Genomic DNA, 19,392 nt, shown 5'->3' with positions numbered 1-19,392 from the left:
AGTGAGTGAGTGTTCAACAGGTGGCTCTGAATGCAATGGGGGGGAAAGCCTGAGGACTTTATGGTTTGTGATATTGTCACATCTCTATAGACACAGCTAGTATTTAGCATAATCCCTTCCCTTGTGATCTGCCATTCCGCTCAGCCAATAAAGATCCCTCGACTTGTTGCTTTTCATGAAAAGTGGAAATTAAACATGACTGGAGGTAAAGCTTCTCATAGCTGCAGTATGCCTGAATTTTCATTGATAAAGTGCCTAAAAGCACTTCTGGGAAAGAACCACTTCTGAGAGGACCTAATAGAAGAGAGGCGTGGTAGGCTGGTGAGCATAAACCTCAGAGGGAAACATGTACTTTAAGGTGTACAAGTGACCTTCCACTTACAATATTTGCTGCATAACTTCCCTGTAGAACGAGTGGCACTAATTAGAGGCAATGTATTTTTTTCCTGTTAAATCTATTACATACTCCCATTTGAAGAGAGCATTCCAGTACTGATTTCCCCTACTTACCCTTTTTTCCCTGGGCCAACGCAGCTGCTAACCTTACATAAACTAAGCCTTGGCATCAGTGCATTATTGGTTCTGTGGGGAGAGCCCTGTTCTGTGAGTAGGTTAAAGCAGAGCACTGCTCTTTGGTGAGGGAACGAGAGATCTGCGAGCAGCAATAGCATCTGACTTTGGCTCTTCTGCTCTAGAAGAGAGCAGTAATGCATGTGACACTAGAAGTGCTCTGCTCATACCTGCTGGATAACCGTGGCTTCCAGTCACTTAGATGCAAAGCAGTATTACTATTTCAGCTATTCTGGCTGGTGCTCTGGGTGCCACCCTACCCTCTCGGCCTCCAGGTTGGGCCTGAACCTGCTACTGCTGGCCACCTCTAGCCTGCAAACGTCGGGACTTGGGCTGGAGCAAGGAATACTTCCTTTGTGCTCCTCTTTTTGTGCAAGTGTCTCTGGCTCTTTGCCTGAGACGAAGCGAACTGCTCATAGCAAGTGCCATTGCTGTAGTCTGAGGTCTTGCTCCATCTCTTTACACAGGTATGTGTCTGACTTCACTACTACTTTGCAGTCCATAAGAAAGAAGTGCAAACTGGATGATATCGCCTCGGATTCCCTCTTCCAGGAGGATTGGACTGCATTCCAAAACTCTATCAGGTAACGTGCCAGTGTGAGCCAAGCTCACAGTGCAGCAAACACTGAAAGCAGGGCTGTTGAGATATGGCACGTGGTATTTGGTCCCGAGGTCGAACTGGTTTTTAGGTGAAAATGGAAGGGGAAAAGGTCATTTTATTTTCTTTGGCCTGGATATTTTAGCTCCTTTTTTCTCTATTGCTTGAGACTCTCTTTTGGAAGTATGAAGAATCTCTACTCCTATTCACCATTTTTTGGTACCTTTGGCTAATTCTGATTCTCTTTGTCCACCCATACTTTCAGTTTTGAGTAGAGCTGAAATTAACTAATGGATTTCTTTGTGGCAACAACTGAATGAAAGCTCTCTGACATCTTCTCCTGCAAACAGGCCTGTGTGGTAGTGTTGTCAGCTACTGTGGAAAACAATGTTTCTAATTTGACTGCTTCTTCAGATTCAGGCTGCTTGGGGAGAAGGGAAGGCAGGACTCTCTATGGTAATAGGGGCTGCAAAACTAGAGGGATTTTTGTTCTTAATTTTTGTTCTTAAATATTAGTGGGATGGCAAAGTGATAATTTCTGAAAACCCTAACAAACCCCAAGGCAGTTGGAACCCTGGCACCTTTGTCTCTCAGGCCGTAACCATCTGAATGCTTTAGAAAAGGACACTCCATAATTTAGGCCTCCAGTATGATCTGCTTTACAGTTGGTTTGATATCAGACAGATGTGGCTCTGATGGGGCCCTGCTAGTTGAGTTTCACACAGGGCTCTGTCTATGTGGAAGTGTTAGTGGAGATTAAGCGTTAGGTGTCTGTTGGCATTTTCAGTACCGCGTTGACTAATTCTGCTCTGAGCAGGACACATCGTTTAAAATAGCAGCAGCCACTAGGGCTCCCACCATTGGAGCTGAGCTGGTGTTAGCCATGGTGGGAATAGTGCAGACCTGGCTACAGTGCGACATCAGCAGGAGAGAGTGAAGGTATGAGCATCAAGTTAACTGCCAAGCTGAAAAAGTGATTCCTACCATGGGGAGAGCTCCCTCTAATCAACCGGTGAGGAACTTTATTCCCAGAGACTTGCTTACTAAGGCTAGATGGCATGAGGGAGAGTCTGGGAACCTTTGTGCTGCCTACCCCAGCTTCACAGTGTGGTGTATTTTTGTTCTGTTCCCTCCCAGGATAATAGCTACTTGTGGTGAACTCCTTCGGCAGTGCGGAGACTTTGAGCAGCAGCTAGCAAACAGGTAGGAAATGCTGGGGTTAGCATGCAATCCGTATGTGTGTCTATCCAGTTAAAAGGAACCAAACCCCAGGGTGCTCCGTCTGTATGGAGGCTACAGAAGGAACGCAAGAGCCTATGAACTTCGTTAATGGCAGTGAAAAAGCAGTGACTTTGTGTATGCAGCCTGTCCACCTAGGTCTGCCCGGTCAAGACCCAAATGTGTAATAATGGCCTATAAAATGGAGGGGAGGGGAAATAAGGGAGGCAATAGCTTGAAACATTATGGGGTTATAAAATGAAGCTGGGCTTTCTAATGAGGGATGGTTAGAGATAGAGATAAGAGCATGCACTGGCAGAGCAAGACAGCGTGGATGCTATGCTGTGTGGAATTGAGGTACTCGCTTCTGTTCCTGGGAAGGCACGAAATGCAGCCAGTAAAGTTTCCACCTGCTGCTGCTGCTGGGAAATTCTGATGAGCAGGTTAATGACACAGCCCACATACAGCCCATCTCTCTTATCAGGAGCCATCTTAGTGACTTCTAGGAGATTCAGGAGCTCGGTAAATAATCAGGCCAGACAAAAGGAGCATGCCCTGTATTGCTGAGGCTTCTGCTCTTCCATCGAAGAGTTTGTAAATCACCAGCTAATGGGAACTTCATTTGCAGTGTACGAAGAGTGGTTTTTGGGGGTGACTGGGAGAGCAGGTAAGGGGACATTTCACAGAAGATGCCCCAACTCTTAACCCCTTAAACCTAGGAGTGGTTTTGTGGTTGGGTTGTCTCCCATCCTGATTTTGGGGGCGAGATTCTGGCATGCTGCAAGCTTATTCTTAGAGTCTCTACAGATATCTGTAGCTGCAGTAACAGCAAAGAATCCTGTGGCACCTTATATACACTAACGGATGTTTTGGAGCACGAGCTTTCATGGGTGAATACCCACTTCGTCAGATGCATGTCCACTACATGTATCTGACGAAGTGAGTATTCACCCACGAAAGTTCGTGCTCCAAAACATCTGTTAGTCTATAAGGTGCCACAGGATTCTTAATCTGGATCTGTAAAAGCAGCAAACACGGCTACCCCTCTGATACTTGTAGCTGCAGTGTGTCCTCACATTGTCACATGGGAGCAAGTTTCTGATGCAGATAGATCTGTGGAATGGCCACTTTGTCTTGGAGACATTCCTTTGGCCCTGGAGGGCTCCCTTATGGGGACTTATGCTCCAAGATTGGCTGCTGGGGTGAGGTTGAGGTCACGACAGAGCAACACATGGCACCATTTCTGCCAACTGTGGTAGGGAGGGTGTGAAACATGATAGGGCAGAGTGAACTAACCACAGGGCCCCGTAGAGGCTGCTTAACTTGTTTGTCAAAGTTAAAAAAAACATGTGGAGGGCAGGGGGCCTGTTAGCGCTGTTCTCTGCTTTATTGCTCAAGCTGGAGCCTTGTGTGTCAGTAAAGCTGGTGATGCTGAGATGGGGCCTCCCAGAAGGGACGGGGGAAATTCCAGGCAGGGCTGGGGAAGGGGCCATGAGGAAGCTCAGGGAATTCTCTTGGAGCAACCCAGTGCCAACTTCAGTGGAGTTTGCTTGTAACTTTGTTAGTCATGTTGGTTGGTTTCAGGATTTTATCCACTGCTGGGAAGTATCTGTTGGACTCCTACAGCCCTTGTAGTCTGTCTGGCTTTCAGGATGCCAGCTCTGCAGAGAAGAAGAGCTCAGTCAAGAACCCCTGGCAGGAATACAATTACCTCCTGAAGGAGACTCCGTCTGAGTATGCCAGCCTCATGGAAACACTCCATACCCTAAAGGTAGGACTGCAGTGCTGCCAAGGACACATCTGGCAGTTGGGGCCACTGCCTGGTCACATGCCTCCGTAACAGCAGCCTGTTGATTGGGAAGGGCGTTCCAAGTTCTCCTGACACACCCAGTACCAAGAGAATGAAATGTTCAGCGCTGTTAGGCTCTGGGGTCACTCCCTCTCTCTGAAGCACGGAGCTCTGGTTGTGTGTAGCTCAGATGAGAGATCCCAAGGCAAGAGGCAATGGAAAGTTTGTATTTGAGGACCAACTTGAGCTCCAAGTCCGGTCATTGTCTTTCCAGGACTTTCTCAGCAGGTTCCACTCTGCTGGTGTACCCATCCTGAACTGTAATTCTGCACATGCATTCATGCGTGCATCTGTGAACAGGGTAAAGCAACCCCACTTATCTTCAGTACTGATCTAATTTATGTATGTTTGCCTTCATTAGATCGTTTGTAATAATAAAGCTAAGTTATTTGTTCTGTCTTCCTTATTTTCCCAGGGTGTTCTGAATTTTTTGGTACTTAAATTACATATAACTCATGCTTCGCTACCCTCAATATTACGCATTTGACTTGTGTAGAAATAACATAGTCACCTCTCTGTATTCAGCCTTCTCTGTACCAACTTTTTGTGCAAAGCTGTTCCTTGATTCCACACAGCAGGCCAGTTGCTTGTGCCCTTTGACCATGGTCATGTAAAGGTCATGTTTGTATTCCTCCTCTTTATTTCTGTACCTTCAGTATAGCTTTAGTGAGCAAATGGATTATATGAGCTAAGTTTTCTTTTAGTGATTGCCTGGCAGAGTGCAATAAAATCTCTGTGCTGTTGCCAGCCCCTCCTGCAAATGGCCAATGGAGTTATATGGAACCAGGGAGAAACTTTTGGTTGGATTGTGACTATTAAGCCTTGGTTTGTACTGCCTGGGGTGTGGAGAGGGCGTGCTGCTGGGTGGCGCTCTAGGACTCAGCCACAGTTTCTTGTGGGGAGTGCATACTGCAGTGGCAGCTCTTCCACCCTTTCAGCAGGTACAGCTGTGCTCCCTTCTGTGCCTGACCTGGCTGGTGTGGAGTGGATGTGGTGGTGAAGGGTGCCACCCTTCCATGCCTCCTTTCAGGGACCTTGCTCCCTAGGGCCTTGAGTAGGAAGAGGAGGTAGTGCTCTCCATTGGTAATGTCTGACCCTTGCGAGACAAGGATCCTTTGTGCTGAGCCCAGTCAAAACCTTTCTTTCTAATATTTTAACGTAGGCCTCCTATGACCAGTTTAGTGGCATCTGTATGTAACTGTTCCTTTCTATGTTAGGAGAAAGGGACGAGTAACCATAACCTGTTGTCTGCATCTCGGTCTGCCCTTACCCACCTCAACCAGCTAGCGCACCAGTTGGCGTTTGACTCTGTTTTCCTTCGCATCAAACAGCAGCTCTTACTGATTTCCAAGATGGAGGTAAGTTCCCTGGATGATTCCACTGATCCAGCATAGCGAGTGGGAAAACCTGGCATGGATATCTCCCCATACTTTATGGGAGCCTGGGACTAGTAAGCCCTCATTGCCTCTCTACTGAATGCCCTCACGCCTGTGGGGATTTCTGTTTACTCAGATGTAAACTCCCTTCTTGGAACTGTGCTCTTGCTTCAGTGGAGAGCCCCCAGGGACCCACCACCACTGCATCATCTGCTGGGGTTTGTGTCTCCAGCATTCCAACATTTCTGTGAAAATAATTAATTTCAACCTATGTACAAAGAACTGTGAGGAATGTTTTAGAGGAGGGGTCTTTCCACAGTCCTTGATTTCTTTAGGAGTCCACTGGCAATCACGAACCCTATTACCGTGTGACCCCACTCCCTTTCTTTGGGGCTGCTACTCGTGCTGGCTGAAGAGAGCTTTGACTGGTTCTCTGCTTTATTCCTTCCTAGGGCTGGAGCTCAGCTGGCATTGGTGAGACACTAACAGATGACCTGCCAAACTTCAGTCTGACTCCTCTTGAGTACATCAGCAATGTAAGAGCACACGAGGATAGTTCCTAGAAATGGCTGAATCTTGGGGCACTCTGTAATTTGGCTGTCGGAGTATTTTTGCTCATTGTATGAGGGCAGGAGTTGCTGTTTTGTTGGTTCAGTTTCCCTATCCCATGGATTTCTATTCACCACTCTGAGGATTTTAGGCACTTGTTGGAAAGGGACCTCTTGTAAAGGGTGCCAGGAAAGCACTGAGGTTTCTGGAGATCCCAGTAAAGGTGATGGAAAATGACTTCTCTATTGAGTTGTGATAACACTTGTACTGGGGTGGGTTACGCTGCCGCAGTCCTCACACCGCCCACCGCTTACTAGTAACTCTGGAAAAGTGGCATCTGTCAGCATCTCTTCAGTCATGCAGCTCCTGGAGAGGCTAACTCAGCAGAGTAATCACACCCAGCACATAGGGCTGGAGTCCCTGCTGTATGCTGGCATGACTTTGTGGCATTATTGATTTGAAAAGAGCTTGATCTCTCTTCTCCTCAGTACCTGGGAGCCCCTCCAGTCTCCCTTTCTGCCGCAGAGATCATCTTCTGGTGGTGGGATGCCAAGAGTGAATGGGGGCCAGGAGTCTCGCTGGATAGTTCTCGCTGGTTTTATCTGTTTAATCCTTGCTCACCAGCAGAGGCTTGAGGACTGCTCCCTAACCTCTTCCAAGTGCTGCTTCTGCTTCTCATTATCACCTCTAAATGGGCTGGGGGCAGTAGTTCCGAAGCCTGCGCCAGGGAGCAAAGATCAGTCCGATACTCAGGAGAATTGTTCTGACCTACTGGCTGCTCATTGCTGACTCCACCCCAAGTGTAATTTGACAAACAGGAGGATGTGTGCTCTTCACTGTGATGTGCCCAGGGCAGTACTGCTTTAATTCTGCATGTCTCCCACTCTGACATGCACAAGGAACAGACCCGGAGGGATATGCCCCAGCTGAGCGCTGACGGGAGGGCCTGAGGCCATAGGATGCGGTCAGTTCATTTCTGGTGTTGGCATTCTGAAATTTGCCTCTCCCCACTGCATGCAGATGCCAAGAGTTGGTAGCCTGCTGAACTTTGGGGTCATTTCCCACTTATTTCTAACTTCAGCTACCTGGGAGGCTTCTGTTACAACACAAGGTTCCTGGGCAGTGTAGCAGGAAGAAAAGAGAGAGGCCACCCAGCCACCAGATTCCTGTAAGCAAGCTGCTGATGCAGACTGCCTGAGAGAGGCACTGGTGGGATTGATGAGTGATGGATATGTTTGGCAGCAGTTGAGTGCAATTTTAAACCAAGCACATCATGGTATCAATTAGGGTCACGTTCTATAGGGAATCAAAGGGAATTTGAGCCTTTCTGGGCCTAGGAGTGGCTTCTGGGACTTGTTCAGATGTAGAAAGTCTGCTTCCTTTCCTAAGCCACCCTTTAACCTATGATTGAGAAGGGAGCGTGATTTATGGATTGAGACGACTGAGACTCTCCTTGGGTGGCCCCAAGACCAAGCTGCCGCATGGCCAAAAAGCTACAAGTGCTTTTTAAAATCAAATCCATATAACTGGACTTCATATGTAGAAGAGAGAGAGCAACGTGAGCTCAGTAAAAGAGATGTTAATGAGACTCAGTCAGCTCTCCAGAGGACCAGAGGGTGATGGCAGAGTGCTCTGAGTTGTACCCCTGCCCAGAGCAGCCTGTCCGGGGCATGCAGGCAATTGATGTGCAAAGGACAAGGGCCATGCCGTTGGCCGCATGGGGTCACATGACTCCTGCCTAGGTTTGTGTGGCCTCAGTGGCATTCTGGGAAGGATAATGTCTGTGAACTTATTCTTGTGTAACGTGATCCTAAGGTTCCTGTTCCCTGATTTTGCTCAGAGCAGACTGTTTGATTCCTATCTACAAAATGAATCGCCAATAATTCCTGCAGGGGTCAAGGATGCAATTATAGGTGTGAATCTGTGTACCAGTTTTTCTTGCCATTGTTGCTCCTATAACTGGGCCTTGACCTCTTGGAAAATAAACTTTGTTTGTATAGAGGGAATTAATGGTCAATGGGAGATGGACATCACTTCCTGGCGTAGTGTATGTTGGTGAGCTGCTGTCACCGTCTGTGTTCAGAACTGGTAGGTGGGGATTCCTCTCATTGGTGTCTCATTCAGTGAAGTGCCCACTTAATGCACAAACTTTAATAGCTCAGTGTCACACTTACAGTCCTTTTATTTTTTATCCTAGATTGGACAATATATCATGTCCCTCCCACTTCACCTCGAGCCATTTGTTACTCAGGAAGATTCCGCTCTGGAACTAGCCTTACATGCTGGAAAACTGCCGTATCCGCCAGAGCAAGGTAGGACAAGACCTATTCACGGAGGGACCTGGAAGAAAGTGTGTCTTTAGCATTGCAGAGATATGAGTTGCAGGGATGAGGTGATATGAGGTTGATTTCCCTGCTGATGTGGTACCTTACTGTATAACCATATAGTGCCTTCCAATTGTCCTCACCAATACTTACAATGAGACCATAGTTAATGAGGAAAACTTCAGCACCTTTACTGAAACTGGAAGCGTTAGGTCAAGCTGTGTTGATGTCTGTATTGAGGGAAGTTGCTCTGCAAAGGGGATGAGCCCCCATGGCAGGATATGTGTGAGAGTGAAGAGATGAGTCGGTTAACGAGCCAACGCCAATTCCTTATTTGGTTCTCTAGGAACTCTCTCACCATCAGTGTGAGTTCCTGGGAGATGCTGTGTGGTTACCTGTGGGTGTTGAGTTCGGTCACAATTGTAGTTGCACTTGATGCCTTCACTTATTTCTAGCTCTAAGTATTTGTTATTTGGGACAAAGGCTTGGAGCTGTGCTGTCAGTGTGGAAATGTCCATTGTGAGCACCACTCTTTGGCTGGCACCAAACCACTGATGTTTGACAGAACCACTGTCCACAGGGAAGCTGTTTGGATCATCTTGTCTAGCTATTTAAAGATTGTATGATCTCGGCACTCTAACAGGCCATACCTAAGTAGTACATAGCGACACTAAAGTGGAGAGAGAGTGCTGGGGGAAGAAGATCCTTCAATTGTTACCTCTGTGCTTGTACCCTGACGTGGCATGGAAAGCTGGCCTGGATAGCTGCTCGTGTGACATGGATGCCAGTGCATATATGTGCATTCCCAACTGAGATACACAGGGCAGGCAATATTGTGGGGGTGTCCTGGGTTGCCGAGCAGTTTTACTAGACATACTGTAAAGAACAATAATTATACACAATGTTCATGTTTCCAACCTGCCCTTGTATCCAGATTGGTGTAAGTAAGGATTATCAAGGGCTCTTCCTTCTGCTGTTGCTGTTCAGATCACCCAGACCTGTGTGAGAGCTGAAGGAAAGCACCTGTAACTTGATTTCCTCATTCCATCCCCTTAGTGTTAAACTGTAAAGTGGCTTGGTCTGTGGTGTTGAATCGCTTATGGACATTTGTTTCCACTGACAACTGAAGCAGCGTATGGCTTGATGCTTTGCGTTCCTCATTAGAACAGCCATACTGGATCAGACCAAAGGTCCATCTAGCCCAGTATCCTGTCTTCAGACAGCGGCCAATGCCAGGTGCCCCAGAGGGAGTAAACAGAACAGAGCAATCGTCAAGTGATCCATCCCCCATCATCCACTCGTAGTTTCTGTCAGTCAGAGGTTTAGGGACCCCAGTGCATGGGGTTGCATCCCTGTCCATCTTGGCTAATAGCCATGGATGGACTTATTCTCCAGGAATTTATCTAATTCTTTTTTGAACCCAGTTACAGTTTTGGCCTTCACAACATCTCTTGGCAATGAGTTCCACAGGTTGTCCGTGTAGTACGTGAAGTACTTCCTTTTGTTTGTTTTAAACCTGCTGCCTATTAATTTAATTGGGTGACCCCTAGTTCTTGTATTGTGTGAAGGGGTAAATAACACTTCTCTGTTCACTTTCTCCACACCATTCATGATTTTATAAAGTCTATCATATTCCCTTCTTAGTTGTTTTTTCCGAGATGAATAGTCCCAGTCTTTTTAATCTCTCCTTATGTGGAAGCTGTTCCATAACCCTATTTATTTTTGTTGCCATCTCTGTACCTTTTCCATTTCTGAAGTATCTTTTTTGAAATGGGGCAACCAGAGCTGCACGTAGTATTCAAGGTGTTGGCGTACCATGGATTTATATAGTGGCATAATGATATTTTCGGTCCTATTATCTATCCCTTTCCTAATGGTTCCAAACATTCTGTTCGCTTTCTTGACTGCCGCTGCACATTGAGCAGAAGTTTTCAGAGAACTATCCACCATAATTCCAAGATCCTTCTTGAGTGGTAACAGCTAATTTAGAACCCATAATTTTATGTGTGTAGTTGGGATTATGTTTTCCAATGTGCATTACGTTGCATTTATCAACACTGAATTGCTTCTGCCATTTTTTACGCAGTCACCCAGTGTGTGAGATCCCTTTGTAACTCTTCACAATCTGCTTTGGACTTAACTATCTTTAGTAATTTTGTATCATCAGCAAACTTTGCCACCTCACTGTTTACCCCTTTTTCCAGATCATTTATGAACATGTTGAACAGCTCTGGTCCCATACAGATCTCTGGGAGACACTGTTATTTACCTCTCTCCACTGTGAAAAGTGACCCTTTATTCCTACCCTTTATTTCCTGTCTTCTATCCAGTTACTGATCCATGAGAGAACCTTTCCTCTTATCCCATGACTGCTCACTTTGCTTAAGGGCCTTTGGTGATGGACCTTACTGAAGTCTTCCTGAAAGTCCAATTACACTATATCCACTGAATTACCTTGTCCACGTGTTTGTTGACCCCCTCAAAGAATTCTAATAGATTGGTGAGGCATGATTTCCCTTTACAAAAGTCTTGTTGACTCTTCCCCAACAAATCTTGTTCATCTGTGTCTGATAATTCTGTTCTTTACCTTTTCCTCCTGTAGCTTGCTAAGAATACGATGTGTGGTTTAGCTTTTGATGATAATGATTTTGTCTTTAAGTTTTTAGATTAAGCTGACTTTTTTTCTTTTACCTAGCACAAAATTCACCCCCAGCTACAGACTGAGCCAGCGCAGGCTAGTTGGGGTTCTGATGGCTAATGAGAACTTTCTGTTCAGGTGACGAGTTACCTGAGCTAGACAACATGGCTGACTACTGGCTAGGTTCCATCGCCAGAGCTACCATGCAAACCTACTGTGAAGTTATCCTACAGATTCCAGCGCTCACCCTTCACTCAGCGAAGCAGCTTGCCACGGACATTGGTGAGCGCAGAACATACATTGTCTAGTGAGCTGCTTCTCCCTAGCAGGCCTTACTCTCCTAGACTCCAATCCTGCAGTGTGCCAGTAACCTCCCAAACAATGTGGTTTGCTGCCATTTCCTAGTGGGCTTTTTGGGAGATCAGAGCTCCTAACGGAGCTGCTCGATATCTTGCATATCAAGGCTTTTGACGATGTTGCAGCTAACAGCTGAGGTGGCTGGTTAGTGGTTCAGTCCCAAAGCCCATTGTTCCCCACTGTTGGGCTGCAGTCTGGCACATGTCCTTAGTGCCAAGACCCTCTCTGAGTGAAATATCAACTAGTAAAGCTGCAGAAATAAACCAAGTGGTCAGAGTTAGAACACGACAGCTTTGTTTTGGCAAGACTTGTCTCCTGGACACTTGGAGGAGCTGGGCCTTTCCAACAGGTGTTAAGTGGCTGGGGAGAGAAGTGCTTGAATCCTCTCCTGTTAGTCTGTGCAGTTACTGAAATGTAGCACCATGTGCCCCATTCCTCTGACCAAAACCACTAATCACGTAAAGCAGTAACGAAAGATCCAAAATATAAGACGGGAGCGTAATTGGATTCCAACCGTTTTTTGGGTGCTGTGAATTAGTCTGAACTAGTGCTGATGGACAGAGGACATCTGGTGTAGTGCTCTGGGGCAGAATTGCCATGACACTACTTTGGGGACTGTTTGACATAGTAACCGTTGCCTGTTTAAATCCATTTTGTCCTTCAATCTTGTAGATTATCTAATAAATGTGATGGATGCCCTCGGCCTTCAGCCTTCGATGACACTACAAAACATTGTTACTCTATTGAAGACCAAACCAGAAGACTACAGGCAAACAGCCAAAAGCTTGCCCCGCAGGCTAGCAAGCAACATCGCCACCATGAGAAGTGTGGACTATTAACTCCAAGCCCTCGAAAAACACCAGTGGGGGAGTTCTTGGCTAAAGGCTAAATTTCCTAAATTGAATTTTTTCTCCAATAAACTTTCCAAGGATGATGGGAATGTGGTTGGGGAAAAGAGGAATTTATTTGTGACTCATTTAGTACATTTCTTCATTTGGAAATGTTGAGAGAGCTCTCCAAGTGTTTTGAACTATGAAATGGAAAAGAAAAATGTCTTAATGACCACATTTCCCTATAGCCATCTGGGTGAGTTAGAGCTGTCTTGTGACAAGTGTTCTGACGCTAGCTGGAGAGTACATGCTGCATGACAATGAAATGATGGGCTTTTTTAGTGCAGTCTAATCAATGCAGACTGAAATTACAGGGTATGTGCAGCGTGAATCAACTGAAATGAGGACTCTGCTACCTGCAGGCAATGCCCATTGCTCAAGTCTTTCATTATCCACAATCTCATGAAGGTAGTGTCTCGGCAATTAGCAGAAAAGGCAGGACCTAACTAAGCCCTGACAACAAAACCAGTTTAGTAGGTTGTTTCTCAGGAGATTTTCTTCCTTCTGAAGCTATTGGGAAGCTTCTATGGAATTGGATGTAGCAGTGTTGTTTTCTTGTGAAATGGATGAAAGTGTGGTGTGTGGGTTTTTGCGAAAAGGCTTATCTAATCTAGGAACACTTCCCAGGGTATAGGCTCGGGGAAAGTATAAACTGATCCCACTGTTGGGATTTTGGCTGTGTGGGATCATGGTTGATACAAATGCCATTGGGGGTAACTGCAAGGTTCAGCTTCTGGGAACCTTTTTTGGGTGAATTAAGTCTTTAGAAATTTAAAATGCCTGATTTTTGGGGGAGGGGGAAGAAGGGGATGGTACTAGAAGAATTTCCCTGGAACATCTGCTCCAGTGTAGTGTCAGTCTGAACTTCTTTTCCAAGCTACCTATAGAATTTGATACTTCATCTGCAACATTACTTTAACCATTTTTTTTGGCAAGAGAGGAGTCCTGATCTGGAATGCAAACCAACACAAATATTCAGGTGTGTCTTGATTCTGAGCACAGGCTGTACCTGAAAGGGATTACGACTCTTGGTTGCTGGCAGCAGCAGCCCTGAGGTTTTACTGCTCTCCTATCAGAATGGAATAATCTATTTGACAGTGAACTTCCCTCCTCTGAATTGCAGAGTGTACCTTTTATCTGGTGTGTACTTAAGAAACGTGCAGTTACAGCCCATACAACCAAATAAAAATGAAACCTCTCTACTGCAGAATTGATTTTCTTCTCTTTTGCTCCAGCACTTCGTCCTTTCTCCCTCTTTTTCCAGCTAGAACAGAGGCATTGTCCTGATCTCAGCTGGTCCTCTCTGGATTTGCTGAATGCTCTGCCAGAGAGGCACCCATTCATCATGGATCATCTTCACAGATATCTCCTTGTCTTGAGTTCTGTGCCAGATTCCTTCATGCAGATGAGAATGTGCGCTTAATCCCCATTGGACTATGTGTATGCAGCAGTGACCCTATCTTCAGCCATGTGTCTGTTGTTCCTCTGCACCACTCATTCCCCATGCAGTTTTCAGTATCAGTAAAAAGCATGCACCAGACCTATAAACCTCTCTCAAGATGGGGGGAAAATCAGAAGACACACAAAGGAATCAAGTGGCTTTTAAGGATATTAGTCTCTAAACAACATTTCACACTGCTTCATTTTTACTGCTTCGTGGCTCCTGTCCCTGTAGTTCAGCAGGGGTGAGGTGCTGTGTCCTTCCAGAGGAGATGCCAGTTCTCATGGGGAGTTGCACAGGGAAGGGTGCACTAGATCAGAAGTGCTGTTGCAGCAGCCCCTGGCTGCTGAGACTCTAATAATGTCATTTATACACCCGGAGCTGACTGAGCATATCAACAAAAACACCCCATCAGTTTATGTAACAAGGCAACACATTCAGGGGTGTCACAGAGCAGAAACAAAACCTCCGCATGCTCCTGCAATGGTGCAAGGCACGAAGCAACTGGCTGGATAACCATAATCAGAGTAGTTATTTAATGGTTCCCAATCTTGCTGGAAAGGTATAACAAGAGGGGTGCCGCAGGGGTCTGTTTTGGGACCGGCTCTGTTCAATATCTTCATCTACGACTTAGATATTGGCATAGAAAGTACACTTATTAAGTTTGCAGATGATACCAAACTGGGAGGGATTGCAACTGCTTTGGAGAATAGGGTCATAATTCAGAATGAACTGCACAAATTGGAGAAATGGTCTGAGGTAAACAGGATGAAGTTTAACAAAGACAAATGCAAATGCTCCACTTAGGAAGGAATAGTCAGTTTCACACAACACAGTGGGAAGAGACTGTCTAGGAAGGAGTACGGCAAAAAGGGATCTAGGGGTTATAGTGGACCACAAGCTAAATCTGAGTCAACAGTATGATGCTGTTGCAAAAAAAGTAAACATTCTGGGATGCATTAACAGGTATGTTATGAGCAAGACACGAGAAGTTATTCTCCCGCTCTACTCAGCACTGGTCAGGCCTCAACTGGAGTATTGTGTCCAGTTCTGGGCACTGCACATCAAGAAAGATGTGGAGAAACTGGAGAGGGTCCAGAGAAGAGCAACAAGAATGATTAAAGGTCTTGAGAACATGACCTATGAAGGAAGGCTGAAAGAATTGGGTTTGTTTAGTTTGGAAAAGAGAAGACTGAGAGGGGACATGATAGCAATTTTCAGGTATCTAAAAGGGTGTCAGGAGGAGGAGGGAGAAAACTTGTTCACATTTGTGATGTAGTGGGGAGCGGCGTGGATTGACCTGGGAATGTCATTTAGTTTTACTGGGACTGTCTGCGTGGGGAGATGGGAGAGCAGGGGATGACTTTAGGTGAGGGACGGTACCTGAGCCAGGAAGAGGGGTGGGGTTAGTCGACACCTTTGCCCGAGAAACTAGACAAAGGGGGAGGGGGAGAGAGCCTGCTGGAGAGTTTTTTTCATTTCAGTTTGGGGCTGGCTGGGAAGAGACAGGGAACCCCAAGTCTGGGGTCTAAGATCCTTGCCCCCCAGAGGGACCTGGCTGAGGGGTCCTGGTTGTACCTACAAGCCCTGCTGGGGACTGTGTTCCTGTCATCTAATAAACCTTGTTTTACTGGCTGGCTGAGAGTCACAGTGAGTCGCAGGAAGTAGTGGGTGCGGGGCCCTGACTCCCCCACACTCCGTGACAGCCTTAGCCTCTAAGGATAGGACAAGAAGCAATGGGCTTAAACTGCAGCAAGGGAGTTTTAGGTTGGACATTAACTACCCTGACAGGAACTTTTTCCTAAACACTTGAATAAATTGCTTAGGGAGGTTGTGAAATCTCCATCTCTGGAGATATTTAAGAGTAGGTTAGATAAATGTCTATCCAGGATGGTCTAGACAGTATTTGGTCCTGCCATGAGGGCAGGGGACTGGACTCGATGACGTCTCAAGGTCCCTTCCAGTCCTAGAATCTATGAATCTATCAATAAGTGCTTTGGTGTATACCAAGGAGGGAATTCTAGTGTTGCAAACCTTGGTGACCCTATCTCCTGCCCTCTCAATCTCATACTTTGAGGTTCTCCTCAGGCAGATTGGCCCTTCATTATTTGCTTCATTATTGGCCCATCTAATGGGTAAGGCCTCAAATCATGGGCCTATATGTTGTAAATGGCCCAAAGCCTTGCTGATTGGCAACATCTGCATAAGGGTCAAGTTGACTTGAGCAGCTCTCCCAGTACAGTAGGAATTGGGCATCAGACGTGTATGGGACTTGTCTCATGGTGCAGCCTCTCCTTTCAGCTGGAACAAAGCTGTTTGTGGAGCACACTGGAGACTCTCCAGTCTCTGGTGAGCTTTGAACTCATTTGTTCTTTGTAGCCTGCCCAAGAGCAGGGATGTGCAAATTTTTCTTCTAAACTCTCTGAGGCCATTGAGCTGCTAGCTGCTGGCAGTATGTGACTGTCTGAGGTTAGCTTGTATCCTTTCATGGGGCCCAGACTCTTCTGCTTGCTGAGCCAACAGAATACCCCATTGGCAAGGGGCAGTCAAACCTACACGTCCTGCATTCTTATTGATCACTTTGAAATAATCAAGTAAGTAAACACCCTGACTCAAGTACCTAAGGCACATTTTTCATTTTATTAGTTTGTCAAACACCCTCTATAAACCAGCAATGCCTAGAATTGTAAACTTTCCACCTGCTGCTAGAGAACATGCTGTTCCAATGTACCCTGTGAGGGGCTGAATCACGATTTGAGCCTCTCCCATCTTTTCTCTGCTTTGTAACTCGAAAGTGAGGCGTTTAGTGGCTCCTTTTTGCCTTTTGTTTCCAGGTTGTAGCTGCTGTTGCAGTTCGCAGAGTGAATAACCATGCAGGCACCCAGCTAGGAATAAAGGTCTGAGAACTCCTAGACAGGATCTTAGACATGATGGTGCATTTTTGCACCGTCTGGGGACTGGTCCTGCTTTGAGCAGGAGGTTGGATTAGATACCTCCTGAGGTCTGTTCCAACCCTGATATTCTATGATTCAATGATTTTCTTTTGCTGTAGTGCCCAGAGGCCCCCTTCTGGGCCAGGCCTTAGTGATCTAGAGCAGGAATTGGCAACCTTTGGCCTGCGGCCCACCAGGGTAAGGCCCCTGGTGGGCCGAGCTGGTTTGTTTACCTGCCATCTCTGCAGGTTCAGCCGATGGCGGCTCTCACTGGCCAGGGTTCGCCGCTCCAGGCCAATGAGGGCTGCGGGAAGCGGCGCGGGCTGAGGGATGTGGTGGCTGCGGCTTCCCGCAGCCCCCATTGGCCTGGAGTGGCGAACCCTGGCCAGTGAGAGCTGCGATTGGCCAAACCTGTGGGTGTGGCAGGTAAACAAACCGGCCTGGCCCACCAGGGTGCTTACCCTTCTGAGCTGTGTGCCAAAGGCTGCCAGTCCCTGAGCTAGAGGATGCTATATTGGAGGGGACCTGATTCATCAGCTGTTCTGGTGAGGGCTGGATTTGGAACAGACTCTGTCTCCTCTCTCTGCAGCTGGCCTCCCAGGGTTATGTACTCTGCCTTGCCGCTGCATAAGGCATGGGCTTGGGCCAATAGTGGGGCCAAACGAGATTTTGACACATGCTTCTAAATCCACCCTGGATCTGAGCTGGAAGAGCTGTTGTGCTCCTATGAAATTGGAGCTGTTGCAAGTGATTGAGGTGGCATTGTCCAGTGGCTAGGACATCAGAGGTGGAATCAGGAGACCTGGGTTTATTCTCAGCTCCCTGTTGTCTTGCTTGGTGCCGTAAGCAAATCGCTTCGCTGTGGCTAGACTAACTCATCTGTAAAATGAGGAGAGCAATGTGTGCCCGCTGCTGCACAGAGCTGTGGGGGTCTGTGGCTGAGGAGCTGCTCTGTGTTACTACGAATGTGCTAGAACGCACTGGCTCAGAACCAGAGGTTTGTTCGTGTACCCAGTTCTCACGCAACGGCCACATGGGTTGCACAGTGAAGCACGCTCAGGCTTTAGGGAAACTCTTTGAAGGCGGGTGCAGTATAGAGTCATCCTCTGCCTAAGGAAGTAACCCATTTATTGGGTAGGAGGGGAGTGAGGAGTTGAACAGTAAAGGGCTAGGACAGCTCTTGTAAGAACTGGATCTTGCTGTCCTGAGCAGGTTTCCTAACTGCATTTCACCTGCCCTGTCACCAGTTCTGGTTATTTTTACTTGCTCATGGTTTCGCTCTCCAGTACTCAGGCCTAGGCGATCTCTTCCTTACACCACCACCTGCGCAGATAACATAATTGGCTGTCTGGAATAGGCTGGTCTCCATCCGCTGTAGTGTTTGTAGAAGACAGACGCTAACAAACTGAATAAGAAGCACATGAACTGGAAATAGTAGAAGAACTTAAGTGAGAAGCTGGTTCATGTGTGTGTCTGTTTATTGCACAGGACAGCAGACTCCCCTTTTATTAACCCTAAAAGCATCTGCTGCAGATACTGGGGACCTAAAGTGCCTCAAACCCTCTTGAGTGCTGGGGTAGGTGGGTTCTCTCACTGACTGCTGTGAGCTCATCCCTGCATGGTGAGAGTTCTGGGGTATGGTCCTGGCTGGTGCTGAGTTGGTTCAGCAGCAAGTAGGGAATCTGATCCTTGGAAGTGAGGTGCAGCCTCAGTAAAGTGTGGTAGGTAGCTATGCTGTTCCCCTTGTGTATGGAAAGCGAAAATGCCACATTTTCAAGGCAAAAGTTTGACAGAGTGGCTCCATTTAGTGACCTAAAGAAGCTTCATTTTGAAATGCTGATTATTTAAAGTATGTAGTGATTAGATGAGATATGCAAATAGAAGTTACAGGAATGCTAGACCAGTATTTGGAAAATTAGTCTACTACTTAATCTAGTTATCTCCTGATTTTAGGACAGTTAGAAGATTCTAATGGATACATCTTAGATCCTGCCCCTTTTTCCTAGACCTGACAAAATGAATGCTGTCTTCGAGTGAGCAACCAGCGTTTTGAGATTAAAATATTGATTAGGTGGCATTAGTGGCAACAAGCAGGTTTTGTATCGTTTGCAAATCTGCTGGTAATATGTGGCACTGATTATTTCTTTCTTTCTTTGTAGAAATCTCTCTAGTGCGCAGAGTATAGTATCAGCCTCTAGCCCATAAATGAAAACACAATATAAAGGACTGCTGGTAATATCTGCCAAACTCCCCCAGCCTGCTCCTCCTCAGTAGCCCAAGAAACAGTCTTTCACCAATAATTAAAATTATTTGAAGAACCATAAGTATTCCTAGTATAGAAGGAAAGGGTGGGAATGCGGAAGGATAACTGAGAGGCTGTTTTTTCTGTATATTTAATGAATGGGAGGTATAAGGGTTGTTCTCGTAAATAAAAGCTTTCTTTGGTGTAAACAGAACAAATGAAATTACAGGTTGATAGAATAAGAGAATTCGCTTTCACTTCTGTGATGCTGGGAACTGCAGCTATAGGACTGTAGTAAATGTTCATTTATGTAAGGAAAAAGATATTCAAATTCTTAAGAACCTAGTTCATGAGGTTGCTTTGTTTGATGTAGATAGTCTCTGCAGATTTTAGGGCATTTGCTTAAA

The 19,392-nt window shown here is 46.3% G+C and overlaps 1 protein-coding gene across 5 annotated transcripts in view; it reads left to right on the top strand.

Moving 5' to 3' along the window:
* The window catches only part of COG7 (component of oligomeric golgi complex 7), a 63,198-nt gene that overhangs the window by 13,342 nt on the left and 30,464 nt on the right, over positions 1–19,392 (top strand). For 3 of the 5 annotated variants that reach the window (XM_050968569.1, XM_050968568.1, XM_050968573.1), the window contains 8 exons: positions 1,038–1,154; positions 2,306–2,371; positions 3,971–4,157; positions 5,453–5,593; positions 6,064–6,147; positions 8,358–8,472; positions 11,261–11,404; positions 12,152–13,579. In XM_050968569.1, the coding sequence (XP_050824526.1) occupies positions 1,038–1,154; positions 2,306–2,371; positions 3,971–4,157; positions 5,453–5,593; positions 6,064–6,147; positions 8,358–8,472; positions 11,261–11,404; positions 12,152–12,318 (1,021 nt within the window). In that variant the 3' untranslated portion in view covers positions 12,319–13,579. Of the gene's footprint in view, positions 1–1,037; positions 1,155–2,305; positions 2,372–3,970; positions 4,158–5,452; positions 5,594–6,063; positions 6,148–8,357; positions 8,473–11,179; positions 11,405–12,151; positions 13,580–19,392 lie in introns of those variants that run through there. The other 2 variants (XM_050968572.1, XM_050968571.1) reach the window with 2 other exon arrangements.

Source organism: Gopherus flavomarginatus, chromosome 9 (assembly GCF_025201925.1).
Source record: "Gopherus flavomarginatus isolate rGopFla2 chromosome 9, rGopFla2.mat.asm, whole genome shotgun sequence".
In the NCBI taxonomy this organism is placed as follows: Eukaryota; Metazoa; Chordata; order Testudines; family Testudinidae; genus Gopherus; species Gopherus flavomarginatus.
Note: the sequence above shows the minus strand (reverse complement) of the source record. Positions and strands in the feature narration are given on the sequence as shown.